The following is a 26,251-nucleotide window of genomic DNA, read 5'->3' as shown; positions in this document are numbered from 1 at the left end:
AATGCTCGAAGACTTTAATCGATTTTCCCAACAGGTAGGCCTGAGGATGAACATGGACAAAACGAAGCTTATGTCGAATGTCCATGTTGCGCCCTAACCAGTTTCAGTTGGAAGCTCAATTCTCGAGATTGTCGACAAGTAGGTATGTCTACCTCGGACAAACGATCCAGCTAGGTAGGTCCAATTTCGAGAAAGAGGTCAATCGTCGAATCCAACTCGGCTGGGCAGCGTTCGGGAAACTACGCAACATCTTATCGTCCAAAATACCTCAATGCCTGAAGACTAGAGTGTATAACCAATGTGTGTTACCAGTGATAACTTATGGCTCGGAAACGTGGCCTTTTAAAATAGGTAGTTAAAACAAACCACAGCTAATTTTCATAGTGGACTGTACTATACGATAAACATGTCAGTCAATTTGACAACCTTTGTCGGAAACATTATTCAATGAAAATATTGTCCGAACCCTTAGTATTTCTCTTCGACAAATACTTTAACACATTGTGAACCACTTTTCTTTCACGACTATAAAAATATTTTAGCAATTTAATTCATAAAACCAATTGCGCTCATTTAAAATAAAGTTTGTTTACACTTTGACAGCAATAGACTGACATGCAAGGTGATATGTCAATGAAGTTTTCAGTTACTGTTGCCATTAAAAGAAATTAGTACCATTAGTTTTCCGCAACATGGCGAGGGTTTTTATGTTCCTGGTCAGGCTATAATCAAAATATGTGATCATTATCCACTGCGGTATCAGTACTCAACGTTCGAATAATCTTTAGTGCTACGTAAGCAATGTAAACTGTTTGCATAGTGACGTCGCTGCTGTCACGAGCTATGTTCTATTTTTGGGCATATTGCTGCGACACCGGCCCCGCCCCCTTTTCACATCTCCCTTTAGTTTCTGTGATCTGTGGGTATGATACATGCCAAGCCAAGACCTTCCTCGTGGTAGTTTATTAGAAGCAAATAAAATACCTTTAATTCTCTCACCAGGCAAAGGCGAGAGCATCTGGGACCGCTACACCCATGAGCACCCAGAGAGGGTGTTTGACCACAACAACGGCGACGTCGCTGCAGACTCCTACCACCAGTACAAAACCGACGTGGCTCTGCTGAAGGACCTGAACGTGGCCTTCTACCGCTTCTCCATGTCCTGGCCGAGGATACTGCCTTCGGGGCTTAGCAAGTAACTATCATTGTTAATATCCATAGGTAGTTTGGACCGACGACATCATAAAGGTAGAAGGGAAGCGCTGGACGCAGGCCGCTACCAATCGATCAACATGGAAAGCATTGGGGGAGGCCTATGTTCAACAGTTGACGTCCTATGGCTGAAATGAAGATGATGAAGCATTTGGTTAAAACCGATCTTTATAACCAATAACCTTACAGTGAAATCAACGAGGACGGCATCAGATACTACAAGGAACTGATTGCGGAGCTTCACAGCAACGGAATCGAGCCCCTGGTCACTATGTACCACTGGGATCTGCCGCAAGTGCTGCAAGACCTGGGCGGGTGGACCAACCCTATTACTGCTGACTACTTTGTGGATTATGCCAGGGTAATATTCTTTACTTCTAAGATCCGTATTTGATTGCCACTAGCTATACATTTCGATTTGTCAGCGCCGACGATCAGCGAGCGGTCAGCGCGATTCTAAAACCAGCCATGCTCGTTGTGATGTTGCCATACTTGGATTTCGTAGTCATTGGCTTAAAACTCTTCCTAGAATCCCTATAACCATATCTCCATTTTGTTAATATTGTCCTAAACAATAGTGAATCCTAAAATTGATAGCCGCCCATTAGATTGGTGTTCATTGACCTTACCTTTGCCTTACCTACTACTTACTTACCTATTCGTCCAAGGTGTCATCTTAGTATTTCTTCAGTATTTTTGTTGCCAAAAAATCGTTCGTTCTGGCTGGCTGGACTCATAAGTCCTCTTCAAATTCTTCAATATAGTCCGTTAACTAACACAATAAAGTCTTTTATTAGGTGCTCCTAGACCACTTTGGAGACTCAGTCCGCTTCTGGATAACCTTCAACGAACCTCTCACCTTCTGCCACGACGGGTATGGAGGCAACGACGCTCCAGGCGGCCGATCCAGTGGGTTTGAAGATTACATGTGCGCCCATACTGTCCTGAGGGCACATGGGAAGACCTATAGAATGTTCGAGAAAGAATTTAAGAGGAAACAAAAGAGTATGTATTCAAAATACTTTCTTTCTTTCTTCCAAAAGCATTTGGAAAGAATCATCTTCATCATTTTCAGCCATAGGACGTCCGCTGCTGAACATAGGCCTCCCCTAATGATTTCCACAATAACCGGTTGGTGGCTGGCTGCCTGCATCCAGTGCCTTACCGCTACCTTTATGAGGTCGTCGGTCCACTTTATGGGTGGACGTCTTACGCTGCGCTTTCCGGTACGAGGCCTCCACTCCAGAACCTTGCTTGGTTGAATAAATTTACGTTATTGCCAGTCTGCAATCGATTTTCAACTTTATAACTTAACTTATAAAGGTACATTTGTTTTGCTGCAGGTTTTATGGGCATCACGCTGGATTTGGCCTGGATTGAACCTGCCACCACGACTAAGGAAGACCAGATAGCTGCGGAGACAACAAGACAGTTCTTTGTAAGTTGAGTCATCATTATTATCAGTCTCAGCAATATCAAATATGAAACCCTTAACTGACCCTTCAGACTCTCCTCTATATTTTTTAAACCACCTTATACAGGATGTTAGGTAAATGGATAGAAAGTTGGCAACACAACCTTATTCAATTAATACAAATGGTAAGGCGGTTATCACACTGCGCCGCGCTCCGCCGCGGTACGCGGGACGACACATTTAATCATTGTATGCAAATACCTCAGTTTGTATAGAAAACACGCGCGGCACACTACACACTGTTAACGCGTCTGCGCGGGGGATTTTTTATCTCCATTGGGTACATTGGGTGTCACGAACTATTTGACCCTGACTGTACAAGTTGCAACAGCATTAAGATTGCCCGCACAACTTATCGTAACATCTTCACTGAAAAACTTTCACACTTAATAAGATTCTTTAATTATAATAATAATAAATAATAAATATTTATTCACTTAAACAACCCAGTAATTTACATTGTAAAGTAATTAGTAAAACTACGTTACTCTAGGGTTAGTCTTAATTTTTAGTGTCACAAAAACTTGGACTGGAAACTAGTAGGTAAAAAACTGTATTATCAGGATCAGTGATTCCTCAAACGGATTTAATTAAAAAAAACACAGGACAGTGTTTAAACAACCAGGAAGTGGGTTACTGAGTTACATAAAAATTATTAAGATAACTAGGTATACAAAGAGGGAAAAGATACAAATAAAAACAAACCATTAATTACCAAGGCTGAGCTGCACCATCCTACCCTGACTTTGACGAACGTCAAAAATCTGTCAAACTCCATACAAAAAGCACCGGTTATTGTAACTGTTACGGTCAAAATAAGGTGGCGCAACCAAGCCCAAGTATACATGAGAGGATATAATTATTTCAGTTCGGCTGGTTCGCGCACCCAATATTCTCGTCCCAAGGCGACTACCCGCCAGTGATGCGTGCGCGTGTCGATGCCAACTCCCGACGTCAAAACTTCGCGCGTTCCCGCCTACCCCACTTCACTTCCGAAGAGGTCAACACCATACAAGGAGCGTCGGACTTCCTCGGTCTCAACCATTATACGACGTACTTGGCGACAATGAGACAGACTAAGTTGGGGGCGGTGCCGTCGTTTGATGACGATATGGGGTCCGTTCTGACGCAGAAGAAGGAGTGGCCTAAGACTAATTCGACTTGGTTGAGGGTAAGTTTTTGAATGTTAAACAATATTGTACTTGCGTAAAAGCGTGCTAAAGTCTAGATTCTTTTTAACAAAGTAATTTTGTTTTTTGTTCTTATTATAGTCGAGAATACGCTTGTTTACAATTATTGTACGAGTAATTATTACAATGCCCTTTCAGCTCTCTTTTTGTTATCATTTTACCAACATGATGCAACAATATTGTATTATGACATCATTGTATCAAAATGCTTGCACGTTATTTCTCTTATCTGTAATTTCAGCACGAGTAAAATAATGTTCCAATTAAAAATCGCATCAGGTCATTAATCTCCAGTAGGTAGAGCACGAACCTAAATCACCAGCGGTAAATGGAGGATTTCGCCTATATTCGCCAATTCCCATGCTATGCCAGACGATTTGGAGATGTCACTTAGGCCACTTTCACATTTAGGCGATTAAGCAGCGCGACAAACGCGCGACAGACGCGCTGCCGAAAATTTCATACTATGTGACAGCTGATGCCTCCCTTCACATTACAAAAACGCCGCTGCCGCGCTTCTAACGCCCTAATGTGAAAGCGCTCTTATATTTAACGTGACTTATGGTCCTATGTCCCCTAGATGGGGCAGAGGGCGTCCACAACAGTCCTCCATCGCGTTCGGTCTTGAGCTATGTGTTTGATCTCGCTCCAAGTCTTGCCGATCTTCTTCGCCTCGTCTGCCACAGTGCGCCGCCAAGTTTGCTTGGGGCGACCACGTTTGCGTTTTCCTTGGGGGTTCCAATCCAGAGCCTGCTTGGGGATGTAATCGGGATCCCTTCGGAGAGTGTGGCCAATCCAGTTCCACTTGCGGCGCTTGATCTGCTGGTCGATCGGAATTTCGTGGCAGCGTTCCAATAGCTCGACGTTAGAGATTTTCTCAGGCCAGTATATGCCGAGAATTCGGCAAAGGCAGCGGTTGACGTAGACCTGCAGCTGGTGCGAGATGACCTTGGTGACCTTCCACGTTTCACACCCATAGAGCAGCACGGATTTAACGTTGGACCCGAAAATTTTGATCTTGACCCTTTGGGTCAGTTTCCGTGACAGCCATACGGGGCGAAGTTGTGCGAAGGTGGCTCTAGCCTTGGCAATGCGAGAAGTGATGTCCTCTTCGGTACCTCCAGTCTCTGACACGACGCTCCCGAGGTAGGTAAAATTGTGGACACGTTCCACATCCTCTGCACCAATCCGTAATGGTGTGCAATTCCTCACTCCATATCGCATCTCTTGGGTCTTCCGGCAGTTAATTTTGATAAACGTTAATATTTAACGTAATAAGGCACAAATTGGCAGATTACGTATGCTTTTCCAGGTAGTGCCATGGGGTCTGCGTAAGGTTCTCAACTGGGTGAAGAACACGTATAACAACCCACCAGTATTGATCACCGAGAATGGGATATCATCGGAGCCAGGTCTTACCGATATCGAACGCATCAACTATATTGACGGGTAAGTTTATCATCAACATTAGGTCATTTACACCCGTATTCACAAACATTATCAAGGTCTCACAGTGTGCGTGGACGCATACAGAGTCCTAAAAACATATTCATAGACAATAATTGAGTGGCGGCTTGACCACAGAATAATAATAAGTACGTACAGAAGTTTTACTTCGCGAAGGTACCTATTTAAAAAAATGTATGCTCAATGTCATTAACAATATGGTGTAATTTAGTTTGTCTCAAGAGTCAAGCACCATTTTGTTGACAAACGTCAGTGATCGGTACTGCGCCGAAGCTATAGGGCTGACTTCGGTGACGTGAGGTACCAAACTGCAGAAAATGGCGGAGAAAATACATGATTTAGCACGAATTATCATGAAAAATATTAACTACTTATTTACCTTTCAGTGTCTTCAGGCAACTTAAAAAAGTACATTCTGTGTTTTTATTATTATTTAGGCAGTTAAATAAAAAATAGTGTTATATTTAAGTATAGTTAAGTAAAAAATAGTGGAAAAAATAAAGAAAAGATTATTTTTTTCTTTATTTTTTCCATCATACACAAGAATACGCGTGCGTGAGTCAATGCTCGCTCGTACGTGAGGCCTTGTCGAATAGTATCCTGTAGGTGGGCCATCGTGCGTGTTTTGTTTTCGATGTAAACTCGCGGAGATGAACACGCCTGGCTTGACACACACGAACCAATCAAAGAGCTATATTCAACGTTGTGCGTTTGACTTCGCATAGTGTTGCTGCTTCACTTAAGCAAGCATCGTTTATGAATACGGGTGTTAGTTAAGTCTCCACTGCAAGAGCAGGACGCTCCATTTACCAGAGGCAAATGGAGAATTTGGCCTATACTCTACTGGCTAAAGCCTGGTCCATGAGCACGTAGAATTTTGTCCAATGACCCCAAGATACCCATCCTTATCGCTCGCGCGTAATTATGTTGCTGTCGCGCTCGCACACTCACTGCGGGCGCGCGTCGCACAGTCGCGACAAAATTCTTGGGGTCATTGGACAAATTTCTACGTGCTTACGGACCAGGCTTTAGACGGGTAAGTTGCAATCGCCGAAAGGCTGAATCTTTGCATGATCGCTGCTCACCTATTTTTATCTTTCCAGTACCTGTAGGTAGACAACTAAAAGTTATTTTTGTTTTGAGAACCTAAATGCGATAAGGGTAATTGATACCTATAAGTAGTTTACGGTAGAGAGATTTGATTCACATTAAAATTGTCTTAAATTTCCAGATACCTCCGTGCCGTCCACGCAGCGATAACCAGAGACAAATGCAGCGTGTTCGCGTATACTTACTGGAGCCTCATAGACAACTTCGAGTGGATGCGTGGTTATTCGTAAGCATTCTTATACTATTCTAAATTACACTATGCCGTATTATCTCATCCCATAGGTTTATTCAGGTATGTTTATAAACGATAAAGATTCCCCGAAAACCTCACCAGTGGGGATCATCAAGTATTTTCTACAACTCGAGCGTTTAACTTAATCAGTGCCAGAGGTATAGGAGCGGCACGGAAGGGATGACATTGACATTTATATGACGTGACAGAGCATATTATACAGGGTGGAAACGATAAGTGATCTCACTCGATTATTCCTAAACTATAGGTACAATATATCGAATAACTGGTTACTGATCCTGAAAGTGCTTCACAAGTTCTTTCAAACTGTACCAATTAATGGGTTACATAATAAACTGGAACTATCCGAAAATTCAATGTTTCCAGCTTCCATACTAAATGTATGCCAACCACACAATATTAGAAGTGTAATTTATTTTTTGTTAACTAATAAATTTAAAAAGTCGGTTAGATAAACTCGCATCTTATTTAAAATTATCTGTGGAAAATATTTGTTTTAGGCTTTACTTGCTATAATATATCAAGAGATGAGTGCCATGTCTGTCATAATACTAAATGTGTGGAAGATGGCAATGGATCCAATTTATTCTGTAAGCTATTATTGGTACCGTTTGAAAGAGCTTGTGAAGCACTTTCAGGATCAGTAACCAGTTTTTCGATATCTTGTATAGTTTAGAAATAATCGAGTGAGATCACTTATCGTTTCCACCCTGTATAGATGAACTACACAAAACTGTCCCAAACTCATTGACAGGGAGGCGCCACCATCGTTCAACTTTAGTTTCCAACATGGCAAAAATCGGAACCAGCGATCCGGTATTGAAAGTGGCGCCCCCCTTTCAATGTCACTGATGGGACGGTTCGTTGTAGTTGGACAACAAATCTGAAGATCCGAAATCTCACTGACGTTTGACGTTACAAAACCTCAGGCATTGAGTGAGTTAAGCACTGGTGTGTGTTTCTAAGAAAGCAAACAGTTTCTAGTCGCCTAACAGTCTAGCTCAGCGGTTCCCAAACTTATTTAGTCTACTGCCCACTTTGAGAATAAATTATTTTTAGCGCCCCCCATTTTTGTAGTCAAGAGTCGAGCTCAGTCGGTTTCTAAGAGTCCTCCTAGTAGATGACGCCTCCCAAGCCTCTACACAACGTCCCGATTTTTTTTCTGGGTCTCGTACCGCCCCCCTTTAAGCCTGCAGCGCCCACAAGGGGGCGTTATCGCCCACTTTGTGAAAGACTGGTCTAGCTAAACACTGTCTTGATAACCCATTCCATTCCAGCGAACGCTTCGGCCTATACGAGGTGGATTACACATCGCCGCAACGTGAGAGGCGCGCACGAAAATCGGCGGCATACTTCAGTGAGGTGACCTCCTCCCGCTGCCTGCCAAACTTCCTGGTAGGCGACTACCTGCCGTTTTACTTCTACTATGCGCCTTTATTTGATTAAAAAGATACTGCCGAGTGCCGACAGTGTTTTGTTTTCGTTGATGCCAGACATGACCTATTTAACCACTGACTATAGTCTGGTCCGTGAGCACGTAGAATTTTGTCCAATGACCCAAGCTACCCATCCTTATTGCTCGCGCGTAATTATGTTGCTATCGCGCTCGCACACTCACTGCGGGCGCCCGTCGCACAGTCGCGACAGCAATATAATTACGCGCGAGCGATAAGGATGGGTAGCTTGGGGTCATTGGACAACATTCTACGTGCTCACAGAGCGGGCTTTAGTTAAGGCCCGGTTTCCATCAAGGCGGAGCAGAGCGGAGCGGAGAAGTGTTTTGAATAACCAATGAGGGTTTTCGCGATTGTAAAATCCGCCAGATGGCGGGACGTGGATGTAGGGTCTGACTGCTGCGTGATTGGTTGATTTTGATATCTGTCAATGTCATGTCAAAAATAACCAATCATGCAGCATTTGGACCTCGCGTCTACGTATTGCCATCTGGCGGATTTTTCAATCGCGAAAACCCTCATTATGTCCACTTCACCGCGCCGAGGCCGCTGTCAAATTCTATAGAAAAATTTGACAGCTCGAAACTTTTCCGCTCCGCTCCGCTTTGGTGGAAACCAGGCCTAAGGGTATAAAAGTCTATGAAGTATGTAAGTTAAAAAGAAAAACATAACCCTCCTTCTGGCGCCGTCGGATAAAAAGACAAAAAGGTCAGGTCATTGTTGTCTTCGATATCGGTACTTATATTGGCATATTTCTCACTTCTCCCTAGTCATAAATGATTTTATCACACTGCACCGCAGTGTGTTGTGCCGCGCGTGTTTTCTATACAAACTGAGGTACAGTCACGGAATGAAAAGGTTCGTCAGTTTTCAAATTGATTCCTTCAACGAATCGCGAGCACATATTACCTTTTGAAACTATGTTACAGAATCATCTCAAGTAAGAGAAAATAATCTTTAACTGTTCGTCAGTAAAGTTCAAAATTATTCAGATCAAAGTTGTTGGACGATTTAACTTGTCAAGAAGATTATTATGATTGATAAACTAAAACCTTCTTGTTGGTTCAACCTGCCATTAGCTATTAAATAAATAAAAACTACATTTTGTAACATTGCACTGATGGGATAGAAATATAAACAAGCAAAACCTTATTCGTTAGCAAACGTCATATTTATTTAATGTTAGCAGCACTGTTTCTTGCACGGTTATGTTGGCAAGTTTGACTTTTACAGTACCTAGTGCAAGCGAAAACCGACACTAAGGTGACGAACCTTTTCATTCCGCGACTGTACTTGCATACAATGATTAAATCTCTCGTCCCGCGTACCGCGGCGGAGCGCGGTGCAGTGTGATAATCGCCATAGCCTAATCCTCCATTGTCTCTGGTAAATTAGAGAGGGCCGTCCTCCTGCAGTGGAGAATGAGGGCTATCGTTTTTATACTTAACAGTTGGCACCTCTGGCGATTGACAGGACCTTACTCTACAGTGGCGCCATTTTGATGAGTGCAAATGCGATAGTCCTCCTACCACTTTAGCGCTCACAAGTTAGCGCCACTGTCTTCGCTACTAGCAAGTGACAGGACCTTACTCTACAGTGGCGCTAACTGGTGAGCGCTAAAACGATAGCCCTCATTATTGACCTAATGATGATTTTATTTTCCCATTGCTCTTTACCTGATTTTGTACTCGACATTCCTCAATAAATATTCTATGCAACATACACCAACTACTCTCCCTGCCACCAAATAATGTTATTTAAAAATAATATAAATAAATAAATAAAAACACAAAGTGAATAATTCCAAAATATATAATTTCATTTCAAAATACATTGACACGATCATCACTTACGTCTATCAATATTTGGAAGACCACTAACAATAAGGACACTTATTAATAATATCATACATTTGATATCATTTCAAAAAGAAAACAGCGAAATTACTCCATTTCATCACTAATGGTTCAGCCAAACTAACGCGTACTGCCCGCGTGCGCGATACTTTGGCTGGACCTTAAAGTGAACTATTTCCACTAATATCTACAAAATATTCAAGAATACTTAAATTATTTATATAAATACATGCAGTTTTTAATCATAATTTCTATTTTTGATAGCAAAATCATTTTCTAGACCAATAATATTAATACTTAGTTAACATGAAAATGTTTGCTTTCGTTTTATGTTTTTAGGAACATCATATTTATTATAGAATAGAAGTGCAAGTGCATGGAAAATAAAGACTTAAATTTCTATTTATTTTGCTAAATAGCCGTTTCAGCTATCGAAAATTTTCTATTTATTTAAAAAATACGAGTAAAATAATTGAAATCTAACATTAAAATAAGGCACATAGTGACACATAATAGGTATTGCTTTAGTTATTGAATTTGTATAAGTTTAAATCGAAATTATTTTTATTTTCAACTATAATGCTCTGTCTTAAGGTCTAAAAGCAATATAGAAACTTTCTGGCAATGCCAGTTTAACAGTTAAAGAGGAAAAACAAGGTATGTATAATTTTGTACATATTCTCCAAAAATATGAAAAATAATAATTGAATTGCACTTTTGTATATTGCTTTCTTATTAATATTATTAATAATACGATTTATCGAAAGTTATACTGCATGTGAGTACGCATCGATATAATTCTTGAATAATCTCTCGATTATAAAATCCATTTAAAAGTATTGTCTTTTTTAATGGAATGAAAACAATATAGTAAATTGTATATATTTACTATTTACTAAATAGCTAGTAATTAGAATACTCAATCATAAATACTACGTTTACTATCAACTAAGTACATAAGTTACGGTCGGGTTACCTTTTGAGTAATGCCTTTAGTTACCGTAAGAAATATTAGGCTACGTAATATATCTACATAGATACAAAGACCCGTACTATAAAAGACACAAAAAAGGCCTGAATCTTTGTGTCGATTTTATAGTGTTATTTGTAGATACGGGCCTTTTGATAAATTCGGTTTGATATTTTAATATCACAAGTATTTTTTCATTTAAATAAATAATTGTGAACTGTTCTTTTTATTTAGACAGCGTATTTTAAATTTTATTTTATGTGAAATCTGATGGACAAAAATACGCAATCAATTTTAGAGAGAAACATTTATAAGCTTCAGTATATTCATACATAGTATTTCAGCTTGTATCTATGTATTTTCATATTATTATTCATATAACTGGTTGTAGTAGGCAAAGCATAAATAAATAAATAAAATATTACCAACTTAAAGTTTCTACGACTAATAACAAAATGGAAATATGCGGTGCTGGTAATGGATTGTGAGGGATTTATATACCATAGTAGTATTTTACAATACGATTACATAAAGTAGACAAAAATACATAATATTTCAAATATTACATATATGTATAAAAATAGTAAGAACTCCCCGAACACGGCTGTAAACATTATTATAATAATATAGTTATAATAATCCCTTAATATCGAATTATTTAAATACTCTGTAAAATCCATATTTATACAGACAACAGCATAATAATGACTTCTCTAACATTCCTGTGTATATCATCATAATATTTATACCAATAAATCCTAAACATCAAATTCAACTATTCCGCAAAATCCGCACATTTGTGTAAAACCATTTCGTCTATCATTTCGACTGTAATAGAGAATGGACCGTATGCTTAAAGTGTAAAGTTGATTTTACCTTAACGTGAGGTGGTATAATCCGGCAAAGTTGGGGAGTGCCTCACGCCTGAGGCATCTTGCACTGGCTGCATGCCTCCATACCGTCGCTGAACTCTTCGATTTGGAGCGTCATCTCGAAGAAGTTGTACTTCTCGTGAACTAGTCTCGTGGCTTGTTCTAAAACCTTCTGAGGGCTCACGCCGTTGCCTGGAAGCCGAGTGATGGTTATGTTATTTTATTGTTTTGGTAAATGGCCACTTTTGTATGCATCACGGTGATAAAATAGTGAACATAATTCTGACTGCTGACTACAAATCTAGATGATGTCATCCGTTTCTAGTCTGAAGGACAAAATAGCCAAAATGATAAGCAAGCAGAAGTGGCAATGAACTGGTATTTTTTGCGATATAGCTAGTGGCTATTGGTGTCACCAGTTGCCTGGTATCCCCGGTATTATTCAACCTTTAATGATCCGAGGTTAATTAACGGTTAAGCCGTATATCTTGACAGTACAGAAGTTTCACGTGGGAAAGAGAGCTATGACATATTACACAATGATAATGGTCTTCCTAACACCTAAATCCTCCATTGTCGGTCGTTTCAACCAAATACCGTCTCCTGCTGGACAAAAGCATCCACTAAGGATCTCCACAACTTTCCGCGACCTTCACCCGATCGTCGATCCACCTAGTGGGAAGCCTGCGTCTTCCGGGTCGTGGTCATCCTTCGAGTTCTTCTCTGCCCGAACGGTCATCAGTTCTACGAGCTATGTCTTCGGTAAATTAGAGAACGAATTTTGCAGTAGACACCAAATGACTTGATGATCATAATGTTAATGATAGCAATAATGAGGTATACTTACGTATGGCGAGATGGGCGGAAAGCGCGGTTTTGTCCAGCGAAAGCGCCCACATACGTAGATTGTGGATGCGGACGACTCCCGGCAGAGAAAGGAAAGTGTTGGCTACATCCTGGAAACGAAACATTATAAGTGAGCAACCTGTATATGAAACATTATTATTAGTGAGCTACATAGTAATGAAACGTGTTCTATCAGTAAGTTATAATGACAACTAAAAAGTAGGACCGTATTTGTGGGGTGAGCGCCACGTCATGTAAAGATGACACTTTGTGTGCGGTTCCGTTCAAGTGCAGTCTGGCCTATAGAAAAGGGAACCTGAACCGCTCATCACCCATAGGTTGTTTCCTTGATTCTCCCATCATCCACATTTCACCGCCCTGAACCTCTCGTCACCCATAGATCTACCCCTGAACTTCTCATCACTCATAGATCACCCCCTGATCCTCTCATCACCCATAAGTCACCCAATGATCCTTTTATCACCCATAGGTATCCCCTACCCCAGGGGTCGGCAACCTGCGGCTCGCGAGCCACATGCGGCTCTTTGGATGTGAGGCTGCGGCTTTTTAGTTCCATTCGCAAATATTATTCATTTTATTAAAAAAAATGTTCTGAAACGATAAACGAGGTTTAGGCATTACTTATATCTCTCAGCTACTTATACTCGCTTTTCACCTCAGCAGTTTGCTCAATTGTTTGTTGTTGAAGTTCCTACAAGTTAGTGTTGTAAGTAAGTAAATGTTTAATTGTTTTCATTTTTATCTTATTCATTATCATTTGATTATTTGTTGTGAAAAACACTACTTATATATGAATAAATAGATATTTTTCTTATGAATAAATATATTACTTTTTTTATCAACAAACTTTATGAAAGTATAGAGGCTATTTATTGTTGGCAAGAAAAATTTTTGTGGCTCTTTAAAAACTTGAAATTTTGTAAATAGTAATTTTTGGCTCTTCCGACTAAAAAGGTTGCCGACCCCTGCCCTACCCTGATATTCTTATCACCTAGCCCCCACTCCAATCCTTTCATCACCCATAGATCATCCCACTGAGCCTCTCGTAACCCATAAATAACCCTCTGAACCTCTTATAACTCATACATCACCCCACGGTCGTCCTCTCATCGCCCATAGGTAACCCCCACCCCAATCCTCACATCACCCACAGATCCAGCCCTAGGCTTATCACCCATATTTCACCACCCTGAACCTCTCATCACCCATCCCCACTGACCTGGAAGTCGATGCCCTTCGGCGAGCCCTACATAATCACAAGCAGCGTACAAACCACCTTCCTCTTCAACCCATGCCTAAGAATAAGCCCCCTTTTGATCATCTCATCACCCATTCAAAATCATCCTAACCCTCTTATCATCATATCACCATCATCGTTCCATTATATCACATTCCTGACCCTCATCATCCATAATATCACCTTCCTGATCCTCATTGCCCCTAGATCACAGCCCCCGACCCTTTCGTCACCAATAGGTCATCATCATCATCATTTCAGCCACAGGACGTCCACTGCTGAACATAGGCCTCCCCTAATGCTTTCCACGTTTATCGATTGGTAGCGGCCTGCGTCCAGCGCTTCCCTGCTACCTTTTTACGATGTCGTCGGTCTACCTTGTTGGTGGACGTCTCATCACCCATTCATCATCCCCACTGACCTGGAAGTCGATGCCTCGCGGCGAGCCCTCCATGATCACAAGCAGCGTACAAACCACCTTCCTTATCATCCCATGCCTAAGAATAAGCCCTCCTTCTGATGCTCTCATCACCCATTCATCATCATCCTAACCCTCTCATCATCATATCACCATCATCGTTCCATTATATCACATTCCTGACCCTCATCACCCATAATATCACCTTCCTGATCCTCATTGCCCATAGATCACAGCCCCAGACCCTTTCGTCACCAATAGATCATCATCATCATCAACATCATTTCAGCCACAGGACGTCCACTGCTGAACATAGGCCTCCCCCAATGCTTTCCATGTTGATCGATTGGTAGCGGCCTGCGTCCAGCGCTTCCCTGCTACCTTTACGATGTCGTCGGTCCACCTTGTAGGTGGACGTCCCACGCTGCGTTTTCCGGTACGCGGCCTCCATTCCAGAACCTTTCTGCCCCATCGGCCGTCAGTTCTGCGTACTATGTGCCCTGCCCATTGCCCATTGCTAATCCGTCGGGCTATGTCAGCGACTTTGGTTCGTTTACGGATCTCCTCATTGACCAATAGGTCACCCCCAATTTTCTCATCACCCATTCATCACCATCCTGACCCTCTCATCACCCATTCAATACTACTGACCTGGAAGTCGATGCCCCTCGGCGATCCCTCCATGAGCACGAGTAGCGTGTCCTTAATGATGTTGAAAGTGGTGATGAGAACCAGCACTGAGAACAGGAACGTGCAGATTGGGTCTACCAGGTTCCACTCCGGCTGCAAATACGTAAGGGTAAGATGTATGGTTCTTATGGAGTTGAGATAGGTGCTACTTTGCAATTTAAGTAGAGTAGGGTGATCGCTATAGTAATTAGCCAAGACATAGTTATTGGCCAACTTGCCTAAAATAAAAAGAAACAAGCCTAATGGAAGTTATTAAGAGAGGAAAAGGGACAATTTTTTTTTCTGAGCTAAATGCAGTCCAATGTAGTAAATATTTTTGTCTCTTACTTATTAACAATCCAATATGCCAATAAATATGTATAGGTAATTACTATAGCATTCACCCTAATTTAGCTCTACGGTCTACGAAGAACTGCTTAGGAGGATTTGTGACGACGGTATATCAAGCATAATAGTGTATTGTATCCCAGAATATCTAAAACTAAAGCCTGGTTCAGACGCGCGCGTTTCTGTTCTCATTGACGATGCACTGAGGCGGTAACTGTGCAGTAAACGTGATGCCAATGTACGAGAACTGTCTTATAGTTATCTAAACTAGGCCTAATAGTCACAACAGAAGAAACATTCTGCAAAATCCCAACTAATCCCAACTAATATTATAAATGCGAAAGTAACTCTGTCTGTCTGTCTGTCTGTCTGTCTGTCTGTTACGCTTTCCCGCTTAAACCTCGCAACCGATTTTGATGAAATTTGGCATAGAGATAGTTTGAGTCCCGGGAAAGAACATAGGATAGTTTTTATCCCGGTTTTTGAAACAGGGACGCGCGCGATAAAGTTTTTCTGTGACAGACAAAATTCCACGCGGGCGAAGCCGCGGGCGGAAAGCTAGTCATTTATATGTAGACCACGAATCTCACTACTATGCAATAAAGTGCAATTGAATTTTTATTTTTTATCCTTAAGATACGGTAGGGTAGCCAAATTTTGCGACGGGGCACACGACAGTGCCTAGCGGCGACCCATTAACATCATACGTCTCCACGAAGACCTTGATTGGCCCGATCAGAGACCATGTCAGTATTACCTTAAAAGCTTTCTTATGGGCAATTTTACAACAAAACCGCGCAATATGATAACCAATAATACTACATACCTTGAAGTAAATAACAATGGCGGCAATGAGCACGCCGAAGCTCTGCAAGAAGTCCCCGAGCACGTGTATGAAGGCGGCGCGCACGTTGATGTTCTCGCAATATGAACCTTATCTCGTTGTGTTAGGCGCTATTTTTACCTTGAAGTAATTCTGCGATAGCATTGCATAGCATTTTGGTAGAACATACCTTGAAGTAAATAACAATGGCGGCAATAAGCACGCTGAAGCTCTGCAAGAAGTCCCCGAGCACGTGTTTGAAGGCGGCGCGCACGTTGATGTTCTCGCAATATGACCCTTATCTAGTTGTTTTAGGCCCAGTTTTTTATTCGTAGTTAAAATAACCAATAGTCAAATTTGACAGATGTCAAATGGCAAGTGGTTAAATATCAGAAACAAATGTTTTTCGAACAATGGTTAGCTTGACTTTTGCTACATTTTTTAACTATTACTTTACATTTTGTTAACATTTAACCATTAGTAGCAAAATTTGACTATTGGTTATTTTAACTATGAATAAAAAAACTGGGCCTTAGGCGCTATTTTTACCTTGAAGTAGATGACAATGGCGGCGATGAGCACGCCGAAGCTCTGCAAGAAGTCCCCGAGCACGTGTATGAAGGCGGCGCGCACGTTGATGTTCTCGCAATATGAACCTTATCTCGTTGTGTTAGGCGCTATTTTTACCTTGAAGTAATTCTGCGATAGCATTGCATAGCATTTTGGTAGAACATACCTTGAAGTAAATAACAATGGCGGCAATGAGCACGCCGAAGCTCTGCAAGAAGTCCCCGAGCACGTGTATGAAGGCGGCGCGCACGTTGATGTTCTCGCAATATGAACCTTATCTCGTTGTGTTAGGCGCTATTTTTACCTTGAAGTAATTCTGCGATAGCATTGCATAGCATTTTGGTAGAACATACCTTGAAGTAAATAACAATGGCGGCAATAAGCACGCCGAAGCTCTGCAAGAAGTCCCCGAGCACGTGTATGAAGGCGGCGCGCACGTTGATGTTCTCTCCGTGTTCGTGCGCGTGGGACGCGGAACTCTCCGCGTCCGAATCGCCCGAACGGTCCTTCTGTAAGTGTAAACGCAAGTAATATTTATTTTTCATTATCAGTGTTTTATAATTACGGTTGCTATAAAGGTTCGGCCAAACCAACGCGATCAGCCGGCGTGCAGTGATTGCGACATGCATTGATCGCCATCGTTGCACGCCGGCTGATCGCGTTGGTTTGCCCGAACCTAAAATCAATCCTAACTTATTGTTAGTGGTGCCATTTGGTGAGCACTAAACCGATGTTGTAGGAGCACTGTCGCATTTACCCTCAATAGAGTAAGGTCCTATCACTCAACAGTGGTGCCAACGTCTGCTCGTTTGCCTCCTATCACATAAAAAAAAAACTTCTTTTTATTAACTAGAGATATTGACAGCATAACTGATGAAATGACAACGATTCAAGGACACGAATAGTAGTGATTAATATTTATTTATTTGTAATAGGTATACAAACAGTTTACAATCTAGGCTTGATTGTAAAGAAAAAGTATTAATATCCTACTAATATTATAAATGCGAAAGTTTGGATGTCTGGATGTTTGTTGCTCTTTCACGCAAAAACTACTGAACGGATTTTGATGAAACATTACAGTATTATTGTTTATAACCCAGAATAACATAGGCTATAATTTATGAAGATCTGTGACAAACTAAATTTCACGCGGGTGAAGCCGCGGGCAAAAGCTAGTCTATACTTATAATAAATCTGTAGAGAGGTCAATTCTGTACATGAAATATATTTTCAAAATAACTATCAGGGGGTGATTAGTGATCGATACTGATGCCAAAAATGCAATCAGTAAAATTTTTGTCTGTCTGTCTGTCTGTATGTTCCTTATAGAAACAAAAACTACTTAACGGATTTTAACGAAACTTGGTACAATTATTCTTCGTACTCCTGGGCAGGTTATAGGATACTTAGGAATTCCCACGGGCACGGGAATTAGCGGGAAAATTCTTTTGTATGAAAAATCTAAACTGCTTAAGTTAGACGCTTAAAATTTGGCATGCAGGTACCTTAGTAAACTCAAAGCTTAGTTACAACAGGATATTGCAAAATTCAATTATTTACGGATTGAGAATTGTAATTAACAGCACAAGTAACAAATAATTAATTAGAATAAAGTAGCAGTTGAAGAAGTATAAAGTAGCATTGTTTTTAATACATATCCTGCGATGTACTCTTAAGAGTTAAAACAAAACTACGCATTCTTACATTTATTAAAAATAAAAAGCTTGAGTAAAATAGTCTTTATTTTTATGAAACTAGGTCATTTACTTACTAGGATGTTTAAAAGTATGGAATTAAGTATGAATTACTAGTAGTACTATTTAACATAATGTAATAACGATCATTACTTTCATAAACATTAGGCACAACAAAAATATTATTTGCAAATTAATAATGTAGAATTGTAGAATAACGTCTACCGCTACAAAATTATTTTAATCTACAGTCAGACTAGCTATAAATTTTACAAAATATCAGTTTTATCGGAATTAATTAATTTTTGAATCGAGTCACACGATATCATTCGATGACTTTGCGAATGCAGTACGATGATACGATTACTTTTACGTTGCGGCAATCACTAAAATTCGCTAAAATGACACTAATGACGTTTAAAAAGTGGCACGCTCGGCTTCATACAATTTTTGACACATGCTGCATCTAGAGATGGGTTTCCACCCAGGTAAAAACCCACATGAGGGTAAAAACCCAATAAAAACCCGTTTCATTCCACCCGTGGGTGTTTACACCGGGTGAAAACAAATAATTTTATAATTATTTCAATTGGTATCTTTCTTTATTTTTATTGAATTTTTCTCATTTAAGTTTATTGATTAATAAGTAATAAGTTAAATTTGACTTATTACACTAATATGCATTGATATCGTGGCTAAATCGTAAAATTGATCACGTTATGATGATGTGACCGATTATTTTATAAAATGGTGATAATTCAAGAATCGTTGAACCGATTTAGAAGAAATTTAGTAGGAACACAATAATTTGTGATCATGGCAAGGACATGGAGGGGGGGATGCCAAAGATGCCAAACTCTCTCTTTGAGGATATTACGGTATAAAGTTACAAATAACAACACCAACTACAAAGTACTACTGCTTAAAAACTTGAAATCGAACCGCCCTTCCGCCACTGTAACGCATTGTAATGTTTTTCAAGACCTCCTCTCCCCCCAGATTGCATTACGTAACACTAGAACCCCCCTTAGCAACAAATACCACTTCTCACTTAAAAAAAACGCTATTTTTGTTTTCACCCAACAGAATGGGTTTTAACCCAGTTTTAACCCAATCGGGTGAAATGGGTTTTTACCCACTACCCATCTCTAGCTGCATCTATCTAGCCTTTGATGCAAGATACAAAATTTTGCTAGAAACATAAAAAATATTTTTTATGTTTCTAGCAAAATTTTGTATCTTGCATCAAAGATAGGAAGGTGATTATTTTTTTCAAATATCTGCAACTAATAGAGAATCTGTAAAAAAAAAGAAATCTGAGAAAAGTCTACCCAAAAAAAAGATTAAAAAAAAATTAAGCCACTACGTCATGAAATTTGAAAAAATCACAAAATTAACGATAACTTTAATGTATGAGAAAAAAAAAGAATTTCCATAGGTCCAAAATAATTTAAAAACTGCGCAGTTTTCTANTACTTAGGAATTCCCACGGGCACGGGAATTAGCGGGAAAATTCTTTTGTATGAAAAATCTAAACTGCTTAAGTTAGACGCTTAAAATTTGGCATGCAGGTACCTTAGTAAACTCAAAGCTTAGTTACAACAGGATATTGCAAAATTCCCACGGGAACGGGAGTTAGCGGGAAAAACATTGGTATCAAAAAATCTAAACGGCGTAAGATAGATGAAGGGGGTAAAACGGGATCCACGCGTACGAAGTCGCGGGCGGCCGCTAGTTAATGAATAAAGTACCTTGTTGTTGAGCACGGGGTTGCTGCCGCCGTGCGAGTGTCCATGGCCGCCGCCGCCGTGGCTGTGCCCGTGCTGGTGCAACGTCAGCCCCATGCTGTGGATAACAACATAAACAATTTAGTTAAAAAGCGATGGAAACTATGGTGGAGTTATGTTAAAAGATTATGTGAGAGCCGGTATCATCATAGACCACAGCTAGACAGAGAGCGACTCCAAGATTCTAACTTAATGAGTCAGACGTGAAGAACGAGGTACCGGCGAACGTCGGCGAATGATGGCAAACGTCAGCGAATGGCAGTGAACGTCGCGGTAGTAGTAAATAGCCACTCACATGAGGTTCACAGCTACGCCTACAGCATGACGGTGGCGTGGATCTCGAACTGCTTGTAGATGACGCGCTGATACTCGAGGTAGCGGCGAACCCCAGCGAATGACGGCGAACGTCAGTGAATGACGGCGAGCGTCGGCGAATGATGGCAAACGTCAAACGAATAACGGTGAATTTCGGCGAATGGTAGTAATGAAGCCACTCACACGAGGTTCACAGCCACGCCCACAGCGGACGTGATGAGCATGACGGTGGCGTCGATCTCGAACTGCTTGTAGATGACGCGCTGCACCGCCATGTACACCAGCACGCCCGTCACCACCCAGATAAGAAGCACTGACGTTAGAGCGGGTAGCCCTCCATAAGACAGCTGATATCATTGTAGACCACAGCTAGATAAAGAGCAACCCCAAGATCTAACCTAGTAAGTCAGACGTGAAGAACGAGGTAGCGGCTAACGTCGGCGAATGACGGCGAACATCAGCACGTGACGGCGAATGTCAGCACGTGACGGCGAACGTCAGCGAGTGACGGTGAATGACGGTGAATGTCGGCGAATTTTAGTAGTGACTCACATAAGGTTAACAGCCACTCCCACAGCAGACGTGATGAGAATAACGGTGCTTGTAGATGACGCGCTGATACTCGAGGTAACGGCGAACGCCAGCGAATGACGGCGAACGTCAGTGCGTGACGGCGAACGTGGGTGAATGACGGCGAACGTCGGGCAAATGACGGCGAACGTCAACGAATAACAGTGAATTTCAGCGAATGGTAAAGCCTGGTCCGAGAGCTACGCTCGCACACTCACTCCGGGCGCGGGCCGCACAGTCGCGACAGCAATATAATTACGCGCGAGCAATAAGGATGGGTAGCTTGGGGTCATTGGACAAAATTCTACGTGCTCACGGACCAGGCTTTAGTAATGAAGCCACTCACACGAGGTTCACAGCCACGCCCACAGCGGACGTGATGAGCATGACGGTGGCGTCGATCTCGAACTGCTTGTAGATGACGCGCTGCACCGCCATGTACACCAGCACGCCCGTCACCACCCAGATAAGAAGCACTGACGTCAGAGCACCAATCACCTCCGCTCGGTACCAGCCGAAGGACATCCTGGAACAGACATTTTATTTTTATTTTTTCAAGCTTTTGTCCGTGAGCTTGTCCACGTAGTCTAATAAGCCTATAATGAAGATACAAACATTTAAAATTGGAATGGAAATATCTGAAAGCGACGTCACATAACACGCACCTGTGTGTGCAACTACTGCGCGTCGTTTTAACGTGTAGTCACGTCAAGGGATTTAAATATTTGTATTTTAGACATTTTTAGAAATTTTGCAAAAAAAATCACAGTGGTTTGGTTTGGTACCGAGGCTAAAGTACATTTGCGGAAATGTAAAAGGTACTCAAGCAATTTAGTAGCGTTTAATGACTTATTACCTTATATTTTGGACTACTGCACAATGTATATGAAAGGTTAAGAAAAACTTAAGCGATGTGTTTTTACCAAACTTCTAGGTTGGGACTTTATTTATTTATTTATATTAGGGAAACAAACAATTTCGATATATAGACAAATAATCACACAAAAAATAGGACAGAAATCAGCAAAGTTTCCACAGTTAAAATTAATACAGAGTGCAGACTAAAAATTAATTAAATAGTAATAAATTATACATTAAATTCTAAATGTCAAATAAATACAATGTCAATTTTGGAATAAATCCAGATAAATGAAAATTTTCGTTAAGAAACAATAACCAGTGGTTACTAGAACCCTTACCTTCTGGTGGCAGGCCTGCTGGCCACCCATAGTGAGAACAGCGAGATCATGAAGCTAGCGAAGTCTGTGAGTAGATGCGCCGCGTCTGTGGCTATCGCAAGACTGTTCGATATGTAACCACCTGGAATTGGTTATAATGCTTCATTAATATTATGGTTACACCACGGCATTCACTTAACATCAACCTTCAATTTAAGATGGAGATGTTTCGTTCGTTCGTTTCAGCCGAAAGACGTCCCACTGCTGAAAAAAGGCCTCCCTCAAAGATTTCCACAAAGACCGGTTCTGCGCCGCTCGTATCCAGGCACCACCCGGTTGATGGAGATGTTTGCTACGATCCTTTCCAATGTGTTCGTTCATCATCTTCTAAAGAGACATCTTGATTTGTAAAGATGTACAGAGAAATGGCTGATATGATATCAGAAACTCAAAATTATTTTACTTTTATCAACTTTATTTACTCAAATTCGTTGTCATCACTTGAATTTAAAGAGATTTTCCATATGGTTTAGGAGCAAAATTATAGTTACTGAAAACTTTTTTAATGTCCGAAGACCGTAATATGACACTGTAAAGTGTGTGTACAACTACGAGAAATGAGTTAAGTGGGTCAGAAGGCCGCAAGTGCAACTGGACAAATGAACCGCCTTGAAATAGTAACCCAATAAAAATTGTATAGTTACATTCCATGCGCATAGGCGATATGCCAATATTGTAAGGCATACACATCAAATACATTGTAGATATGTCTTTATGCAGTTATGCCGCATGCTTTCCAAATAGCAGGACGAAGAATTGCTGGGAGAAATCTGCTACTACTCAGTACTCAGCTCTAGTATGGATGGATAGCACGGAATCAATAAAGGATAATGATGAAATAAATACACATGGCGACTATCACGTCGTTTGCAATGTTTCATACTCGAGGGACGGTCGAAGTTTCGTTCCTTAGCTTGACCTCACCTTACTTGAGGAAAAGTTTTATGTTCTAATCTATATATATAAAAGAAAGTCGTGTTAGTACTCCACTTATAACTCAAGAACGGCTGAACCGATTTAGCTGAAAATTGTCAGGGAGGTAGTTTAGAGCCAGGAGAAGGACATAGGATACTTTTTATCCCGTTCGAAATTAAAAAAAAGTCTGCTTATTTATTGCCATTAAGGCGGAACAAAGTTCGCCGGGTCAGCTAGTGTTAATATAAAAATAAATTACTCACCTACAATTTCTCCTATCATAAATATTACACATAATACACTGGCTATGATTAATTTTCTACGCGCTCTCTTGTCTATTTCTTCATTTCTCGATCTGTGACAATGCCCTGGAAACAAAAACAAAGGTATTGTAAGGTTTTTGTTAGTATAAAAACTATGCAGAACAAATGACCCAGAGTGATAAAAAACGGCCTATGTTTTTCACCTCCGAGGTGATCTCAATAAAGTGTTAGTGTATCACCAATAGAGATAAAGATTTATCCAAGTATTGAACTATGAATCCAATCTAAATTATACATATAACTCAAGGGTGACTGACTGACTGACTTAGTGATCTATTAACGCACAGCCCAAACAAACCACTGGACGGATTGGGCTGAAATTTTGCATGCAGGTAGATGTTATGACGTGGGCATCCGCTAAGAAAGGATTTTACGAAACTCCACCCCTAAGGGGGTAAAACGGGGTCCAAGCGTACGAAGTCGCGGGCGGTCGCTAGTTAGGTATAAAAACATAAATACGGGGGCGCAACATGGAGTCATTTAGAAATAGCTGTTGCCAAAACTATGTGAACTAGGTAAAGAAATGTTGATTTTATAAGGTACTAGCGGACCCGGCGAACTTTGTTCCGCCTTAATGGCAATAAATAAGCAGACTTTTTTTTAATTTCGAACGGGATAAAAAGTATCCTATGTCCTTCTCCTGGCTCTAAACTACCTCCCTGACAATTTTCAGCTAAATCGGTTCAGCCGTTCTTGAGTTATAAGTGGAGTAACTAACACGACTTTCTTTTATATATATAGTCAAATACTAATAATACAATGCAAATAAAACATACCTTAACGACCTGGTTTTTCATGTGTTGGAAAATAACTGAAAAAGAAGTGAAAAAAGTAATGTATTTTTCTAATTCAATCCATTCTTACTCCCATAAAATGTATGAAATTTGTGTCTGTTTTCTTTTCTACTAATAGATAATTTTATTGGCTATCGCATGATATAAAATATTTGCCTATTAATGTTAAGCTACCCACGCTTTCACTTGTTTTTTAAAGAAGAGGTGTAAACTAAAAATTAAAAACTTAAATCGATGTAATTTTTCGAGAAATGGGTCAGGCCCCAAATTTGAAGTATTTTTATCGATAAAATTGTCCCTAGATTTTGCCCTTAAAGTTTGATCACTACAAGCCCGGACACACTGTATAGATGGCCTGGGGTCAGCTTGCGGATATGAAAATGAGGCGGTGTTGGAGAGACGCCATTTCACCCACGCTTATCTAAGCCAATTTGAAAGGTTTTTAGGTTCGCCAAGAACACTATAGATCGTTTCATCCACGAAGATGCCGACCAATTTTTGGTCGTGGGAAGTTTGAAGTTTGATTCGAGCAATCCGAGCGTTATTATTGTAGTGTGCGTGTGAACTCATGGATGATTTAGCGTGTTCCGACAGGCCTGGCTCACTCCGCGCGGTACATCCGATAATTACCTACAGCGAAGCGCCCCGCCGGCGGGTATTATATCAGTCGAGTGTCACGCGCGCACTCGTCAGGACGCTGGCGTGCGTTGTAGTATGATTATAATTCTATGATCGAAGTATTATTTAAAAATGGACATAAAGAGAAAGAAATATTGTGCGGCGTTCGGGTGTTTAAATTCGAAAAGTAATCTACCGGATTTATCTTTTTTTTTCGCTTCCCAAAGATGCTGAAAGGTATGTTGGCCATGTAGGTAATCAATAATTCTTAGGATAGTATAGGAACCTAACCTACTATGAAGGTTTTCCATAATGAATGCATACTTACCTACATACGTACCTCATTACAAATAAGTAGATTAATTATTTTTTCACTAGACAGCAACCCTAACAGCGTAAGAAGAGTTCAGAGGCACGCGATAGAAAGAGACAAAACTTGTAGGTGAATAAAATTGTAGGTACGTAGTGCTGTGCGAGCTGAATTCCACTGTATCGCGTCATAATTCTATGATCGAAGTATTATTTAAAAATGGACATAAAGAGAAAGAAATATTGTGCGGCGTTCGGGTGTTTAAATTCGAAAAGTAATCTACCGGATTTATCTTTTTTTTTCGCTTCCCAAAGATGCTGAAAGGTATGTTGGCCATGTAGGTAATCAATAATTCTTAGGATAGTATAGGAACCTAACCTACTATGAAGGTTTTCCATAATGAATGCATACTTACCTACATACGTACCTCATTACAAATAAGTAGATTAATTATTTTTTCACTAGACAGCAACCCTAACAGCGTAAGAAGAGTTCAGAGGCACGCGATAGAAAGAGACAAAACTTGTAGGTGAATAAAATTGTAGGTACGTAGTGCTGTGCGAGCTGAATTCCACTGTATCGCGTCGTAGCAAGACTCGCATTTATTTAAATCGTCTTGCGGAGTAATCCTTCTGTACCTGTACTATTACTTATTCTGTGGTTCCGATAACACTCAAACATTAGCGGAAGAATGATGGGGCGCGTCTTCGTGGATGAAACGATCTATAGTGAGCAGTCTTTCCCAAAGTGGGCGATAACGCCCCTTTGTGGGCGCTACAGGCTTAAAGGGGGGCGGTAAGAGACCCAGAAAAAAAATCGAGACGTTGTGTAGAGGCTTGGGAGGCGTCATCTACTAGGAGGACTCTTAGACATCGACTGAGCTCGACTCTAGAC

At 40.7% G+C, this 26,251-nt stretch overlaps 2 protein-coding genes across 6 annotated transcripts in view; one reads left to right on the top strand and one right to left on the bottom strand.

Annotated features, from left to right (window-relative positions):
* The first annotated feature begins 981 nt into the window (after positions 1-981).
* On the top strand, positions 982-8,170 carry LOC114353580 (myrosinase 1). Its single transcript, XM_028305638.1, has 8 exons — positions 982-1,195; positions 1,402-1,573; positions 2,010-2,217; positions 2,556-2,650; positions 3,555-3,857; positions 5,189-5,325; positions 6,575-6,679; positions 7,984-8,170. Exons 1-8 carry the CDS (start codon positions 1,158-1,160, stop codon positions 8,150-8,152), a joined length of 1,227 nt encoding a protein of 408 aa, XP_028161439.1. The 5' UTR covers positions 982-1,157; the 3' UTR covers positions 8,153-8,170.
* A 1,784-nt stretch (positions 8,171-9,954) lies between these two features.
* LOC114353552 (zinc transporter 2) overlaps positions 9,955-26,251 on the bottom strand; it is a 36,455-nt gene continuing 20,158 nt past the window's right edge. For 4 of the 5 annotated variants that reach the window (XM_028305599.1, XM_028305598.1, XM_028305596.1 and 1 more), the window contains 9 exons: positions 23,576-23,680; positions 22,359-22,479; positions 21,619-21,685; positions 20,773-20,885; positions 20,239-20,332; positions 17,144-17,299; positions 15,032-15,163; positions 12,706-12,814; positions 9,955-12,050 (listed from right to left, as the gene is read on the bottom strand). In XM_028305599.1, coding sequence (XP_028161400.1) covers positions 11,905-12,050; positions 12,706-12,814; positions 15,032-15,163; positions 17,144-17,299; positions 20,239-20,332; positions 20,773-20,885; positions 21,619-21,685; positions 22,359-22,479; positions 23,576-23,680 — 1,043 coding nt within the window. In that variant the 3' untranslated portion in view covers positions 9,955-11,904. Of the gene's footprint in view, positions 12,051-12,705; positions 12,815-15,031; positions 15,164-17,143; positions 17,300-20,238; positions 20,333-20,772; positions 20,886-21,505; positions 21,686-22,358; positions 22,480-23,575; positions 23,681-26,251 lie in introns of all 5 variants that reach the window. The other variant, XM_028305597.1, reaches the window with a different exon arrangement.

Source organism: Ostrinia furnacalis, unplaced genomic scaffold (assembly GCF_004193835.3).
Source record: "Ostrinia furnacalis isolate ACB-3 unplaced genomic scaffold, ASM419383v2 OfSCF1743, whole genome shotgun sequence".
In the NCBI taxonomy this organism is placed as follows: domain Eukaryota; kingdom Metazoa; phylum Arthropoda; class Insecta; order Lepidoptera; family Crambidae; genus Ostrinia; species Ostrinia furnacalis.
Note: the sequence above shows the minus strand (reverse complement) of the source record. Positions and strands in the feature narration are given on the sequence as shown.

Bases quoted from the DNA above. Each gene is read 5' to 3' on its own strand.
- LOC114353580 (XM_028305638.1), top strand. From the start codon at position 1,158: ATGTCCTGGCCGAGGATACTGCCTTCGGGGCTTAGCAA. The intron at 2,651-3,554 runs GTAAGTTGAGTC...TAATTATTTCAG, and splicing joins AGACAACAAGACAGTTCTTT to TTCGGCTGGTTCGCGCACCC. The intron at 6,680-7,983 runs GTAAGCATTCTT...ATTCCATTCCAG, and splicing joins GAGTGGATGCGTGGTTATTC to CGAACGCTTCGGCCTATACG.